The sequence below is a fragment of the Oncorhynchus kisutch genome, linkage group LG14 (genome assembly GCF_002021735.2).
Source record: "Oncorhynchus kisutch isolate 150728-3 linkage group LG14, Okis_V2, whole genome shotgun sequence".
NCBI classification, from domain to species: domain Eukaryota; kingdom Metazoa; phylum Chordata; class Actinopteri; order Salmoniformes; family Salmonidae; genus Oncorhynchus; species Oncorhynchus kisutch.
In genome coordinates this window covers 73,610,971-73,626,751 of record NC_034187.2, presented here as the reverse complement: position 1 = coordinate 73,626,751, position 15,781 = coordinate 73,610,971, and the positions used below count along the sequence as shown (strand labels likewise).

Sequence of the window (15,781 nt, the reverse complement as noted above, 5' to 3'; positions counted from 1 at the left end):
TGACTCAGCAACATCCAATTGCTCATTTAGCTTTTCATGTTAATTATCCAAAACAAGGAGCGGTTTCCATTAGATAGCACAGCCACAAAGTCAAATTGCTATATTGAAAAAATTAACATACACCAAAATGTGCTTTTTGGTTTTCTTTTAAGGTTAGGCAGTGTGGTTAAGTTTAAATTGTAGAAATAAGTGGGGATAATGACCTTTGGGCTGTGGTAACTAGTGTCATGACATTGGCCTGTGGGTAAGGTTTATGACCCCCACATAAATACCTTTCTCCCTTCCCTCTCTCTTGACTCTACAGAGGGACTCTTGAATAGCCTTTGTTAAACAGAGAGTCTGGGAACATCAAAAAAGTGGAGGGAAAGGAACCATATTTCAGTAATAGAACCAGTTGAAAATATGCGTTGGTACTTAATGAATATGATGTCAGTTCGGTTGTCATCTGAGACATTATGACTGATAACAGGACGACCAAACTGTATCTGGGAAAGTCTACACATTATAGTTATCAGTTTCACATGGAATTGTTGTGCAATTCAAATGTTTAAATATAAAATTATTGGTGAAAAGATTCAATGTAATTTTAGCTTCCAAATGAGATATTTGGGTTTTCATAAGGTTAGGGCTCTGCTCAATCAGTGGCCCGCCCCTGTGAAGAGACATGGGCTATAAACTATGAAACACACCCTTCTCCCTCCACTATATAAAAGCTCTTGACGAAAACATAACCTCCTGTTCCGGGTACATTAGGATGACGGTCCGATGTCAGAAGGGTTCAGATAATAACTACAAAACAAAGCCAACCTCAGCGTGAGCTTTGGTTGCGAATGGTATGAACTTTGAACTCTTATTCGCTACAGAAGTGATACCTCCTAGCCGTTGAGTTTGCAGCAGCCGCTGTAAACGTTGGCTAGGAGGGGACAGACAGAGCATCCCGTCCACCACACAACGATGACACTAGAACATTTCCCGTTCACCACCAGAGACACTCTTCAAAGGACAAAGGACTCTGCTGGGCAACACGGCCTTCCATCTACCACCAACCTATTGAAGTGCAGCTCAGAGTAAATATTTATTGCATTTTCCTTTTCCACAACCGCAGACCACATGTAACCATGCCAGCTCAGGACCTCCACATCCGGCTTCTTCACCTGTCTGTGACCAGCCATCCGGACAGCTGATGAAACTGATTATTTCTGTCTGTAATAAATCCTTTTTGTGGGGAAAAGCTCATTCTGATTGGCTGGGCCTGGCTCCCCTTCGTGTGGGCCCACCCATGCCTATATTCTACCAGGCCCACCCATGCCTGCGTCCCTGCCCAGTCACGTGAAATCCATAGATTAGGGCCTAATTTATTTATTTAAATTGACTGATTTACTTATATGAACTGTAACTAAGTAAAATCTTTGAAATTATTGCATGTTGCATATATATTTTTGTTCACTGTATATACAGTACCAGTCAAAAGTTTGGACACCTACTCATTCAAGGGTTTTTCTTTATTTGTACTATTTTCTACTTTCTACATTAGTAGAATAATAGTGAAGACATCAAAACTATTAACACATATGGAATCATGTAGTAACCAAAAAAGTGTTAAACAAATCCAAATATGTTTTAGATTCTTCAAAGTAGCCACCCTTTGCCTTGATGACAGCTTTGCACACTCTTGGCATTCTCTCAACCAGCTTCACCTGGAATGCTTTTCCAACAGTCTTGAAGGAGTTTCCACATATGCTGAGCACTTGTTGGCTGCTTTTCCTCCACTCTGCAGTCCAACTCATCCCAAACCATCTCAAATGGGTTGAAGTCGGATGATTGTGGAGGCCAGGTCATCTGATGCAGCATCACTCTGCTTATTGGACAAATATCCCTTACACGGGCCTCCCGGTGGCACTGCAGTGCCAGCTGTGCCACCAGAGACCCAGAGGCTCTGTCGTAACCGGCCGTGACCGGGAGGTCCGTGGGGCGACGCACAATTGGCCTAGCGTCGTCCGGGTTAGGGAGGGTTTGGCCGGTAGGGATATCCTTGTCTCATCGCGCACCAGCGACTCCTGTGGCTGGCCGGGCGCAGTGCACGCCAACCAAGGTTGCCAGGTGTTTCCTCTGACACATTGGTGCGGCTGGCTTCCGGGTTGGATGCGCGCTGTGTTAAGAAGCAGTGCGGCTTGGTTGGGTTGTGTATTGGAGGACGCATGACTTTCAACCTTCATCTCTCCCGAGCCCGTACGGGAGTTGTAGCGATGAGACAAGATAGTAGCTTCTAACAATTGGATACCACGAAATTGGGAAGAAAAAAGGGGGTAAAAAAATAAATACAAAAAATATCCCTTACACAGCCTCGAGGTGTGTTGGGTCATTGTCCTGTTGAAAAACAAATTATAGTCCCACTAAGCGCAAACCAGATGGTATGGCATATCGCTGAAGAATGCTGTGGTAGCCATGCTGTTTAAGTGTGCCTTGAATTCTAAATAAATCACAGACCGTGTCACCAGCAAAGCACCCCCACATCATCGCACCTCCACCTCCATGCTTCATGGTGGGAACCACACATGTAGAGATCATCCGTTCACCTACTCTGCGTCTCACAAAGACACGGCGGTTGGACCCAAAAATCTCAAATTTGGACTCATCAGACCAAAGGAAATATTTCCACCGGTCTAATGTCCATTGCTTGTGTTTGTTGGTCCAAGCAAGTCTCTTCTTATTATTGGTGTCTTTTAGTAGTGGTTTCTTTGCAGCAATTCGACCATGAAGGCCTGATTCACGCAGTCTCCTCTGAACAGTTGATGTTGAGATGGGTCTTTTACTTGCACTCTGTGAAGCATTTATTTGGGCTGCAATCTGAGGTGCAGTAAATCCTCAAAATGTCAAGAACTTTTACATTTTCTTCCAGTGCAGTCGCAAAAACCATCAAGCGCTATGATGAAACTGGCTCTCTCTAACTTATCCTCTGCAGGAGAGGTAACTCTGGGTCTTCCTTTCCTCATGAGAGCCAGTTTCATCATGTCTTAAAGTAATGATGGACTGTTGTTTCTCTTTTCTTATTTGAGCTGTTCTTGACATAATATGTACTTTTACCAAATAGGGCTATTTTCTGTATACCACACCTACCTTGTCACAACACAGCTGATTGGCTCAAATTGAGGAAATAATTTCCACAAATTAACTTTTAACAAGGTGGCACAACTGTTAATTGAAATGCATTCCAGGTGACTACCTCATGAAGCTGGTTGGGAGAATGACAAGTGTTCAAAGCTGTCATCAAGGCAAAGAGTGGCTACTTTAATATCCAAATGTCTATCAATCAGCTTAACACATCCTATCCACACTCACACAACTTTAACATCCACTTAGTACTATTCCCTAACACATGGTAATCTCCCGTATTACCTCATTTGCATTTAATGATTATTTTATTGTTACTTGCTATGCACCATATGTATCACCATATATTCTCTTGCCGCTACTTCCTTTACATAGAACACCACGTGCTTTTAGTAATGGCTGCAGACCACGTAGACACTGCTCTTATAAATGCCAACAGACAGCTGCCATATTGTTTTTTTTAATAACAAAATATTTTTAATACAAACTAATTTAAATTGACTTACTGAAATTCATTAGACATGTCCCTCAGAGGTTTAGGGATCATGTATTTTCCCCAGGGCAGCTCTCAATAAAAGTCTGGGCGGGTCCACATCCTCTTTGGTCAGAAGGAAAATCCCTTACGCTTTCCCACTAGGGAATGCGGCACCAATACCCCCCCCCCTCACAGACCTTCACTGGGATGCTACACAAGTGGAATTACTGATCCTGTTCGTTGACGCTAAATTGTTGTTGAAAGCCACCCCCCCCCCTCATATCTTTACCAAGCACAGGCAGGAACCAATGATTGTTTATGACACCAAAAGGCAAGACGACCATTTGAAGGCGGTCTCTTCACAAAGTAATATTTCCTCCACACTAAACAGCTTTTAATACAAGAAGTGCTTTATGGCTTTAGCATCAGAGTGGTTCAAACCACACACACACACACACACACAACAGGAAAAAAGTGTATAGCTCTTTTAATGAAAAACAAAGAGTAGTGTAAAGGAATCCAATTCCAGTTCATTTTAATGCAAATTTACAGTGCAAACATAACTACAAAGCTCCAATTTACTCGATACACATCAAACCACTAAGGAGTTGTATTATACAGTGTACAAAACATTAGGAACACCTGCTCTTTTCATGAGCGAGTGCCCAGATGAAAGCTATGATCCCTTCTTGAGGTCACCGGTTAAATCCACTTCAATCAGCGTAGATAAAGGGGAGGAGACAGGTTTAAGAATGATTTTGAGACATGGCTTGTTTGTGTGTGCCATTCAGAGGGTGTATGGGCAAGACAAACGATTTAAGTGCTTTTGAACGGGTTATGGTAGTAGCTGTCAGGCACACCGGTTTGAGTGTGTTGAGAACTACAACGCTGCTGGGTTTTTCACTCTCAACAGTTTCCCATGTGATTCAAGAATGGTCCACCACCCAGTGCACATCCAGCCAACTTGACAACTATGGGAAACATTGGAGAGAACATGGGCCAGCATCCCTGTGGAACACTTTCGATACCTTGTAGAATTGAGGCTGTTCTGGAGGGCAAAAGGTGGGGTGGGGGGGTGCAACTCAATATTAGGAAGGTGTTCCTAATGTTTTGTACACAGTGTATATACACATTTACTTAGATAAACAGAAACATTAAATCAAAACAGGGCCATAGGTAGCACAACAATAACACTTCTATTGTTATGATTATTCTTCGTTCAACATGACTCAAATAAACAGCTAGTGCCTGCCCAGTGTGAAATCACAGCACATGCAACAATAGGGAAGGATCGTGCAACAGGAGTCAAATTATAACTCAATCTGAGATATTGAAGACTCTGATGTGGTTTTCAAAAAATGGTATTCATTTTAGTGGATGTAACTTAGTGTATAGTTTCAATGGAGAACATATCAACAGATTGGTCAGCATTGGCAGTAGTGAAGTGTTAAAACTAAGGTGTTCTCTAGTGACTAGTAGTCAAAGTGATTCTGTGTTTCCAGACTCTCCTTATTCTACCTTCAAGTCTTCCAGTGTATACACAAATCCATGTTCAAGCAGGAAACCTCACAGAATATATGCCCCTCTGCGTCCCATGCATCATTCAGAACAACAGAAAAGTGTGGTGTCCTGCTCATTTACCTTCAACTTCACAGCAGCCCTGCCTTCTATAGCAACTTCAATAAATATATCATGAATAACTTATCCTTCAATCTCCATGTCAGTAAAAAAAAAAAAGTGATATTTTTCTAACAGCGCTGTATAAAAGTGTTCCGAAATGCCAATACCTAAACATTTCACATTAGTAAGAATGGAGAGAAGGGGGAAAAAAACAATACTATTTACTATACATGAAGACAGAGACAAATGAGGAATTAGTAAGGACAAGCGAAAAGTAAGAGGGAAAACATTTATCCAAAGGAAGCCAATGGGACATTCCACATTTAGCTTATACAAAAGCATCTCAATTACCAACCTTCCCAACATTCAGAACATAAGGGGGGGAAAAAACATTATCATTCCATTAATAATATTTTCACATACAGTACCAGTCAAAAAAGTTTGGACACTCCTACTCATTCGAGGATTTCTATTTATTTATACTATTTTCTACATTGTAAACTAATAGTGAAGACATGAAATAACACATAGGGAATCATGTAGTAACCAAAACAAGTGTTAAACATATCAAAATATATTTTATATTTGAGATTCTTCAAAGTACCCACCCTTTACCTTGACGACAGCTTTGCACACTCTTGTTATTCTCTCAACCAGCTTCATGGAGGTAGCCACCTGGAATGCATTTCAATTAACAGGTGTGCCTTGTTAAGTGTATTTGTGGAATTTCTTTCCTTCTTAATGCATTTGAGCCAATCAGTTGTGTTGTGACAAGGTAGGGGTGGCATACAGAAGAAAGCCCTATTTGGTAAAAGACCAAGTCCATATTATGGCAAGAACAGCAGCTCAAATAAGCAAAGAGAAACAACAGACCATCTTTAATACATGAAGGTCAGTCAATGTGGAAAATTCCAAGAACTTTGAACCCTTCTTCAAGTGCAGTCGCAAAAACCATCAAGTGCTATGATGAAACTGGCTCTCATGAGGACCGACACAGGAAAGGAAGACCCAGAGTTACCTCTGCTGCAGAGGATATGTTCATTAGAGTTACCAGCCTCAGAAATTACAGCCTAAATAATTGCTTCACAGAGTTCATGTAACAGACACATCTCAACATCAACTGTTCAAAGGAGACTGCGTGAATCAGGCCTTCATGGTAAAATTGCTGCAAAGAAACCACTACTAAAGGACACCAATAAGAAGAGACTTGGTTGGGCCAAGAAACACAAGCAACGGACATTAGACAGGGGAAATCAGTCCTTTGGTCTGATGAGTCCAAATGTGAGATTTTTGGTTCCAACCTGTGTCTTTGTAAGACGCAGAGTAGGTGAACGGATGATCTCTGCATGTGTGGTTCTCACCATAAAGCATGGAGGTGGTGTGATGGTGCTTTGCTGGTGACACCGTCTGTGATTTATTTAGAATTGAAGGCACACTTAACTAGCATGGCTAGCACAGCATTCTGCAGTGATACGCCATCCCATCTGGTTTGCACTTAGTGGAATTATCATTTGTTTTTCAACAGGACAATGACCCAACATACCTCCAGGCTGTGTAAGGGCTATTTGACCAAGGAAAGTGATGAGTGCTGCATCAGATGACCTGGCGTCCACAATCACCCAACCTCAATCCAAAGGAGATGTTTTGGGATGAGTTGGACCGCAGAGTGAAGAAAAAGCAGCCAACAAGAGCTCAGAATATGTGGGAACTCCTTCAAGACTGTTGGAAAAGCATTCCAGGTGAAGCTGATTGAGAGAATGCCAAGAGCGTGCAAAGCTGTCATCAAGCTAAAGGGTGGCTACTTTGAAGAACCTAAAATATATTTAATTTGTTTAACACTTATTTCATAGTTTTGATATCTTCACTATTATTCAACAATGTAGAAAATAGTAAAAATAAAGAAAAACCCTTGAATGAGTAGGTGTCCAAACTTTTTTAATTTGATTTTTTATTACCCCATTTTCGTGTTATCCAATTGGTAGTTAGTCTCGTCTCATCGCTCCAACTCCCGTACGGACACAGGAGAGACAAAGGTCGAGAGCCGCGCGTCCTCCGAAACACAACCCAACCAAGCCGCACTGCTACTTGACACAATATCCACTTAACCCGGAATCCAGCCGCACCAGTGTGTCGGAGGAAACGCGTACACCTGGCGACCATGTCAGCATGCACTGCACCCGGCCCACCACAGGAGTCACTAGTGCATCCCTGCCAGACAACAGTTGGGCCAATTGTGCGCCACCCCATGGGTCTCCCGGTCGTGGCAGGCTGCGACAGAGCCTGGACTCAAACCCAGAATCTCTAGTGGCACAGCTAGCACTGTGATGCAGTGCCTTAGACTACTGCGCCACTCCTCCCGAGTGTCCAAACTTGACTGGAACTGTACATACATTATTATTAATGTCTATTAGTGTTGTACATCCATGTTAACAACACAAACGACATTCACATATTGTGGAGTGGGTTAGAGGTGCGCACTCTCGCTTTAATAGCTTGGAGTTTTGGTCTTTGTACTGGTTAGCAATGCTTAGTGATGGCATCAGTTTATAGATATAGATAGATAGATAGATATATATATATATCTATCTCTGAGGGAGGGATGGGGAGAGGGCAGCTTGTTAGTGAGGATGGAGGGAGGGCAGCGTGGTAGTGAAGATGGAGGGAGGGATGGGGAGAAAGTATGTGATATATATATATATATATATATCTCTATTAGTGAGCATCACAGCCATACACTCCCTGGGCATGCCTAGAGAGCTGGTTAGGGAACTAAGCGTCATATACATTTCACACAGAACTATGTACAGCTACGTAACAAGCAGGCTAGGAGAGGTATCCCTCTGGAGGGTTTTTATTCATCTATTCAGCTTATCTCAGCTGTTTCAGGTGCCATGCAGAGTTAATTTACATTGGCAGGAAAACAAGGGAACACCAGAGGGGGAGAATATAGCAGGAAAGGTGTTGTTTCTAGGTTTCTTCCTTAAAAAGTGCTGGCCTGCATCACAGCGTGGCTTTCTCTATCAGATAGCATATCACTCGCTCTCTCTACAGTGCTTAATTTACAAGGCAAGGAAGAGCGCCAAAATCACAGAGCACAGGAAAGTTCTATAGAATTTGTTCAGCTAATGTTGTTCAGAAGTGATTTACTAGTTAGCTACCATATCTCTGTAAGTAGAAGCAGATTGCCAAGGAGGACCGAACAAGCAGAATGCATAAAAACAAACAAGGAATGTTAAAAAAAGATGGAATAATTTACAACATACTTAAATAGAACTTCAAATAAATAACTTCAAAAATGTGCCCTTCTTTGCTGCACTCTATGGCAGGCCTGCTGCAATAGGTGACAGAACCCTTTTTTCTGTCACCCAATTCGTCTCCTGAAGGGGGTGGGATGATGGCGGGGAGGTGTAACAGACAAATTGGAGGGAACCTCAAAAAGTGGAACAGATCATGCAAAAAGATAGCGAGGGGAAAAGAGCATCATTCAAGCCTTCTGGCTGCCTTCCTCTCCCTTTCCTCTAGAGGGCGTCGCTCCATCACTCACGGGAACGGCCCACGATAGCCAGGATGTAGAGGAAGATGTTGATGATGTCTGTGTAGAGGTTGAGAGCAGCAAAGATGTACTCCTCTGGACTCAGAGCCAGCTTCTTGTTGCCCAGGAGGAGCTGGGTGTCCACAGCCAAGAACTACAACCACACAGAACATGGAGAAAGGAATTATTATGGCAAGAGAGACATTCAATCAGCCAATCATGTACTGCAGAATTGTAATGCCCTCCCTCATCCTCACTAACACGCTTCCCTCCCCCCCATCCTCACTAACACGCTTCCCTCCCCCCCATCCTCACTAACACGCTTCCCTCCCCCCCATCCTCACTAACACGCTTCCCTCCCCCCCATCCTCACTAACACGCTTCCCTCCCCCCATCCTCACTAACACGCTTCCCTCCCCCCATCCTCACTAACACGCTTCCCTCCCCCCATCCTCACTAACACGCTTCCCTCCCCCCATCCTCACTAACACGCTTCCCTCCCCCCATCCTCACTAACACGCTTCCCTCCCCCCATCCTCACTAACACGCTTCCCTCCCCCCATCCTCACTAACACGCTTCCCTCCCCCCATCCTCACTAACACGCTTCCCTCCCCCCATCCTCACTAACACGCTTCCCTCCCCCCATCCTCACTAACACGCTTCCCTCCCCCCATCCTCACTAACACACTTCCCTCTCTTTTTACTGCCTTGTTTATAGGTGAATGAGAGCTTTGGGCTCAACACTTTTGGTGAGTCTGACTAGTGCCCATAACTGACTGATCGCATCAGCAAGGTCGTTTTTCCACCTTTAGAGTTTCCAAAATGTAACCATGTTTTTTTTATACATTTTGTTTCGTTCTCACTTTTCCACACAAAAATATGAAATTATCCCAGTTTGCAGGGAGAGCAGACTGGGCTCAGACAGAGGTGGAAAACCTGAGGCCACCAGCAGCTGCGTGATAATCCGGTCACATAGCCACAGTTGGACTCAGTCAATTCCTGTCCCGCTGAGCTTTGATTCTGTTAGAGCTCAATGGGTATAGTATAGCCCAATGACTTACATATACACACACACAAGAAAGGCAGCGCTGTGTTGAAGACAGGGTTTATATACACATCCTTGGTATAGCCCTGTCACAACCCTGTCATTTAGCAACCATCCCATATGCACCATAACATTGATTATAATGACAGACATCCCTAGTAAACAACACACCCTTTATACAAAAATTTGTCCTGATAGTCAACCATGTCACATTTACTTATTACACTTTCACAGGTCACACAGTGGTGTGGATGAGGCGAGAGCCCCCCTTAAAACATGAAGCCCTGAAAAGTGCCATATAAATGCAATACATCATTAAAATTCAGGCGAGTTCCTCTACTTACGCAGGTGAAGAGCAGGGCTCCCAGGGAGGCGTAGACGATGTGGAGGATCCTGTGGCGGATGAAGATGCAGAGGATGGAGAAGAGCAGCAGGACGATCAAACACACAAACAGAACGCCGCGGCAGGAAGTGAAGTCATACTTGCTCTGGATTAGGGGAGAAAACAGGGAAATTAGGGATTGTCAAGGATTGTTATTGTCCCAAGAGGGAGTTGAGGTTAAAGCCTCCGAACATTCCTAAATTCTCAAGGCTATGCCATAGTATGTGATAGTAATAGTGACAGTATGTAATAGTGATAGTAATAGTATGTGACAGTATGTAATAGTGATAGCAATAGTAAGTGATAGTGACAAAAATAGTACGTGATAGTAATAGTGACAGTATGTAATAGTGACAGTATGTGATAGTAATAGTGAAAATGAAACAAAGGCCATGGAGGCAGAAAAAGACTCCATAATATCATGGATTACAAAACCGTAAGTGTGATACTGACAGCAAGGTGGGAGTCAGGATGGAGTGTGTGTGTGTATACGCGTTCATGCCTGTGTGCATGTGTGTACTACTGACTTGTAGTGAGAAGAGGACCACGGTGAAGCAGACCACAGCGGTGATGCCCACAGCCATGATGACAGTCTCCGTGTCGTAGAAGCTGGCGATCATCCCCACCATGTAGGACAGACTCAGGGTCAGGATGGACTGAGGGCAGACAACGTCAGTATTACAACCACAACACATCCCTCTCATAATGTTATATAACTAATATATAGAGACAAATCAGGTCATCAATTGTATTTAAAGCCACAATATGTAACCTTTTGGGCGACCAGACAAAATTCACTTCCAGATGTGAGTTATAGATCTGTAATTCTCATTGAAAGTAAGTCTATGAAGTGGTAGATCTGTTCTATGTACACTATTTCTATGCTTCCAGTTTTTTAAGTTTAGTTTTCGGTTTTGTACTTCAGCTTCAAACCGCTGAAAATACAATATTTTGGGTTATGAAAATGAATCTCTACACTATATTTGCTTGTTGTTTTCCATATAGAAACTGAAATTAGGCAAACTTTTAGAATTTTAGCAACCAGGAAATGGCAGAGTGCTTTTTTAATCTGTGTTTCATCGCTTCGTTGATTTCAGTTTTATAAAACGCGACAATATCTATCTTGACAATATCTCTTATATTTGTAACTCTAGTCTAATATCAATATCTACCCAATTCCAGCAACACTGTCCCAAACCAAGACCTGAAACATTAACAGATATAGGGTTGATACATTAGACAATGCATCTATTAGAGGTTAAAAGTCTACATCCCAAATGGCACGCTATTCCCTACGTAGTGCACTACTGGCACCCTATTCCCTACATAGTGCACTACTTTTGAAATAGAACACTACATAGGGAATAGGGTGCCACTTAGCATGCAGCCAGAGTCAGGGTGGGGCTGTACCAATGCCATCAGGTTCCAGGGGTGTTTGCGACGGAACTCTCCACAGCAGCTGAGGGTGATGAGAGACACAAAGAAGATGGCGTAGGACACGTAGTACGTCCAGGGGTTACGCCGCACAAACAACTTGGCATCGTCCACAAAGGTAAAGACGGCCACGAAGGAGAAGGTGACCATCAGCTGAACAGTCAGCACCAGGAACACCTAGGAGGAGGTGGAGAAGGTTGGACAGACAGATGTTATAGGACTGTCTCAAGAAAGATATTCAATAACTATGACAAAGTGTCAGTCAACATTGGCTATTGAAATTAAAGTTGAAACATTCCTGGTTAGATTTGTGAGGGAATTTCTTTATTTTGAATAATAGTCAAAAACATGAAAATAATAGCACATCATTGTTTTATTCATGAAGTTTCTTTGGACATGGACAATGTACCTCAAACACAGTACATCCCAAAAGTGAGAAGTGATGCAAAATGTAAAATGCAAAATGTAAATAAATAAATGGTGCACCAGATTTAGGTAAAAGCTCATTTATATCTGAATAACTAGGAGCTGATAGAATGGTTTGGTTTCCATCTCCTCCATTCACTCAACTGACAGCATGTTATTCTGTTCTCATTCATGCAGTCCCGTCCCCTCTCCTGTCTCACCTTTCTGATGAACGCCTGTCTGATGCTCTTGTCCTCAAAGCCAGAGTTGGTAAACTCCTCGTTGTCGTAGTAAGACGGCGGCACGTCCCCATGGTAACCGTCACCCACGGAAGCTGAAAACCCCAGACAATAACAACAATAAGGACCAAATAGCAACCATGGGTTTAATCACTACTGGGGTGAGTCTTTTGGCAATCAAATGCTTATAGATTGTGAGACTATTGAATGTGTTGTTTTGACATGGGTCATTAACAGGGTTAGTTCTATATAGTTGTTGATCAGTCAGTCAGTGAGACCGTTTAACCTCAGGAGGATGATATGTGTGCTTCTTCAGCACACTAGGTTGATGGACAGTGAAAGACACAGGCAGCAAATTCTCAGGGTAATTATACATCCATCTATGTTGAAAACCAAACAGTGATTTTAAAAATTTCCAAACCTGCCTTTCAAATGGAAAACTGACATAAGCAGAAGTGAAGACTGGTAACAGAATTAATTTAACGGTATCTGAGCACATTGCGTTTGGCCCACTTGGATTAATGATGTATGACATGGGCATGAGTGTTACAAAACATTTAAGTGTAGAAATAATGTGCATGTTAGCCCAGGTCTTGGGACAGTTTTGCAATCTTATAGCCATTTAAGCATAGAATCGAGGTAAACCCAGAAGAACCAGAAAGAGTGTCTAGAGAGCAACCTTTTCCTAGATTCTCCATGACACCATATGACTGCTCTTCCAAACATAAATCATGTGAAATGTCTCAAGCGCAGCTACATGTCCACTACTGTCTACTCACTGTTGGGGTCACCAGGGAACCCTGGCTGTGCAGGTTGCTGGTAGGGCACTGTGGGGTAGGGGCCCTGGGGATAGGGCATCTGAGGGTAGGGTCCCTGTCCAAACCCGGGACCTCCCTGGGGAAACCCGGGCTGACCATAGGGTGCAGGTTGACCATAGGGTGCAGGTTGATCATATGGTGTAGGCTGGCCAGGGTATGGAGCTTGCACTGGAGCCGGGGTGTAGTTGGGAGGGGCTATCCCGAACCCGGGCTGGGGCGGTCCGTAGACGTTGTTGTGGAGGGGGTTGTTCTCCCCCATGACCCCGGGGTAGCTGTTCTTGTCCTGAGACATGGTCTGTTTCTCTCACTGGCGGCCTGAGGAACAAGGAAACATGAAAAGAAACATGTATGGCATTCACAGGAACAGACCACTGTTGGGTGGGACTTTGCATTTGAGATAACATGACAAGCTGGAGTTTTCTGGAAAGTGAGGCAGGAGAAGGGAAATGGTGAAACATAGTAAACTTAGACTAATTATGTTTGACAGCTTCAGCATTAAAGTTCAACAAACACATCTTAGGTCAATAATATGAAGTATTTTTCTTCACCTTGCTTGTTTTACTCCCTCCCTCTAAAAGGAGGCGCCGGAAAAGGTAATGATGGCCACACTGGCAAAGACTAAGACCGTGCTAAGATTCAAACACTGAATCTGCCTGATTACAAAGCTGATGAGAACACTGAGGAAGCTGGCAGACAAAAGGCTCAGGCAGCAGCCCAGTGATTCTACCTGAGAACACCCAGACAGTTCACACACACAGAGTCACATACCCTCCATCAACACTACTAAGCTGCTCAGTCAGTCTGCTCTCTGCAATGTACAGGAGGCAGGGCGAGAGAGGAGGCATTGATGACATGAGTTGAATCAAGCCACATTAAACACTGTCCAATGACTGGCTGTTCTTGAATAGTGATTCTGGAACGTTAGGTTAGGATCCACTTGTCCTGACAATAGGATTCTCGGTAAACTGGAATGGAAGGATGTAGAATGACAGACCACTTTGTCCACGTCTAGGCCTAATCCAAATAATACACTCTCACTGGAGAGAACACTTTGTGACTGGTCACTGTCATGATGCTTTGTTGTGCTTTTCATCCACTGCATTGTTATACCACCACCAGGTCAAACTGGACTACAGTGGAGGCTGGTGGGCAGAACTAGAGGAGGACAGGCTCATTGTAATGGCTGGAATGGAATTCATAGAGCGGAGTCAAACATGTGGTTTCCATATGTATGATCTGTTTGATACCGTTCCATTTATTCCATTCCAATGAGCCCGTCCTCCTACCAGCCTCCACCTCAGCACCAGCCAGTATGCTATTTAACCAAACAGTGTTTAGGCTATGGGGCAAAACAAAAAGAAAAGTTCAACTGCATGTTAGCCTATAAAGCTTGTTTTGCAAACATCTTGAAGACCCAGTTACCAGTTGACTGAATAGGACCTGACGTGTTTCACAAAAATACCTAGATGAGGAAAGACGGACCATCCACACAGTCCTTCAGACTTTCCAGGAAACTGTACAGTGCTTTCCCCTAAAAGCTTTCCTGCACCAGAGCACAGCGTCACCACGGACCCAGGCAGGAGGTGTGTTTGTAATTAAATGCATTATTAATCTGCTTCGCTTTAGTAGGAGACCTGGTCTGAGTCCCAAATTGTACCCTAATCCCTAAGCACTATCTAGGAAAAAAGGGACCCACCCTTGAAAACACTTGCCTTACTACAGGGGTGTGAAACTCAATCAGCACAAGGGCCATATTGAAAAAACAACAAGGAATTCACAGGCCAGACATAGTTTTTACACACAAAAACCCATGCCTATAGCTAGTTTTATTTGAAAAAAAGATGGCCCTTTATAATTCCACCTACGTACATGGGATGCTGTATATAGCAGTAACATATTAAATATCTGTTCAGCCTTTGCTGCTATGCTTTCAGATGTGAATAATATGCTGTCACCCTAATCAAAAAGCATTTAATAAACAAAAAAATGAAGCTATAGGTTGTTAAACATTTATAACTTTTTTTTTTAAATCATTTTTTTGCACTGCATGGATCACCAGTGCGGTTGAATGCAGTATTGCTGTATGGCGTTCTCAAAATATATTGCAGTTTATTAGCCAGCTTAGGATACTGCTCAAATGTTGCTGTAATAGGCCGACATGTTTGTCCTTTGCATGGTGTTTGTTGCAAGTTTAGTTTTTTGGTTATTCATTGTCAAGCTTTAAAAACTGAAGCCAGACTACAACATTTATTAGACTAGCTATGACATGTGTCTGTACACTTTCCATCTGCTGTGCAAGGTTAACGAGACACACGATAGAGGAGCAATTGAGGTTGACTTCACAATGCCTACAAGTTTAAACTTTTGGTTCTGTAGAAGATTCAGTCAGTGCCATTAGTGATGATACTGCACACTGGCTGGCTCGTGTGTGGGTGTGGCTGGGTCTGAGAAAGGGTGTGTGTGTGGCAATGCACTGCCGTTTGGTGTACAGCACGTTGGCAGTGCATTGCTGTGACTTGTAGTGCAGCACAGGCTATATGGAGGCGGAAAACACAAATAATTGCACGGGCCAGGTAGAAATGTGTCCAGGGGGCCTTGTGTTTGACACACATGCCCCCTTCCTTCACTCTACAGGGTCCCTCAGCCATCTCAAGCTCGCTCCATTCTATTGTCCTCCTTTAATACATATTTAAAATGCAGGTGGTCAGAGCCAACCACA

General features: G+C 43.3%; 1 protein-coding gene across 1 annotated transcript in view; it reads right to left on the bottom strand.

Annotated features, from left to right (window-relative positions):
* Window positions 1-4,056: 4,056 nt before the first annotated feature.
* Window positions 4,057-15,781, bottom strand: part of LOC109903364 (protein lifeguard 1-like) — a 23,434-nt gene continuing 11,709 nt past the window's right edge. Inside the window, exons 2-7 of the mRNA XM_020500015.2 lie at window positions 13,024-13,377; window positions 12,227-12,339; window positions 11,577-11,777; window positions 10,694-10,822; window positions 10,129-10,272; window positions 4,057-8,892 (exon numbers count right to left, since the gene is read on the bottom strand). Coding sequence (XP_020355604.1) covers window positions 8,743-8,892; window positions 10,129-10,272; window positions 10,694-10,822; window positions 11,577-11,777; window positions 12,227-12,339; window positions 13,024-13,354 — 1,068 coding nt within the window. The 5' untranslated portion in view covers window positions 13,355-13,377 and the 3' untranslated portion in view covers window positions 4,057-8,742. The remainder of the gene's footprint in view (window positions 8,893-10,128; window positions 10,273-10,693; window positions 10,823-11,576; window positions 11,778-12,226; window positions 12,340-13,023; window positions 13,378-15,781) is intronic.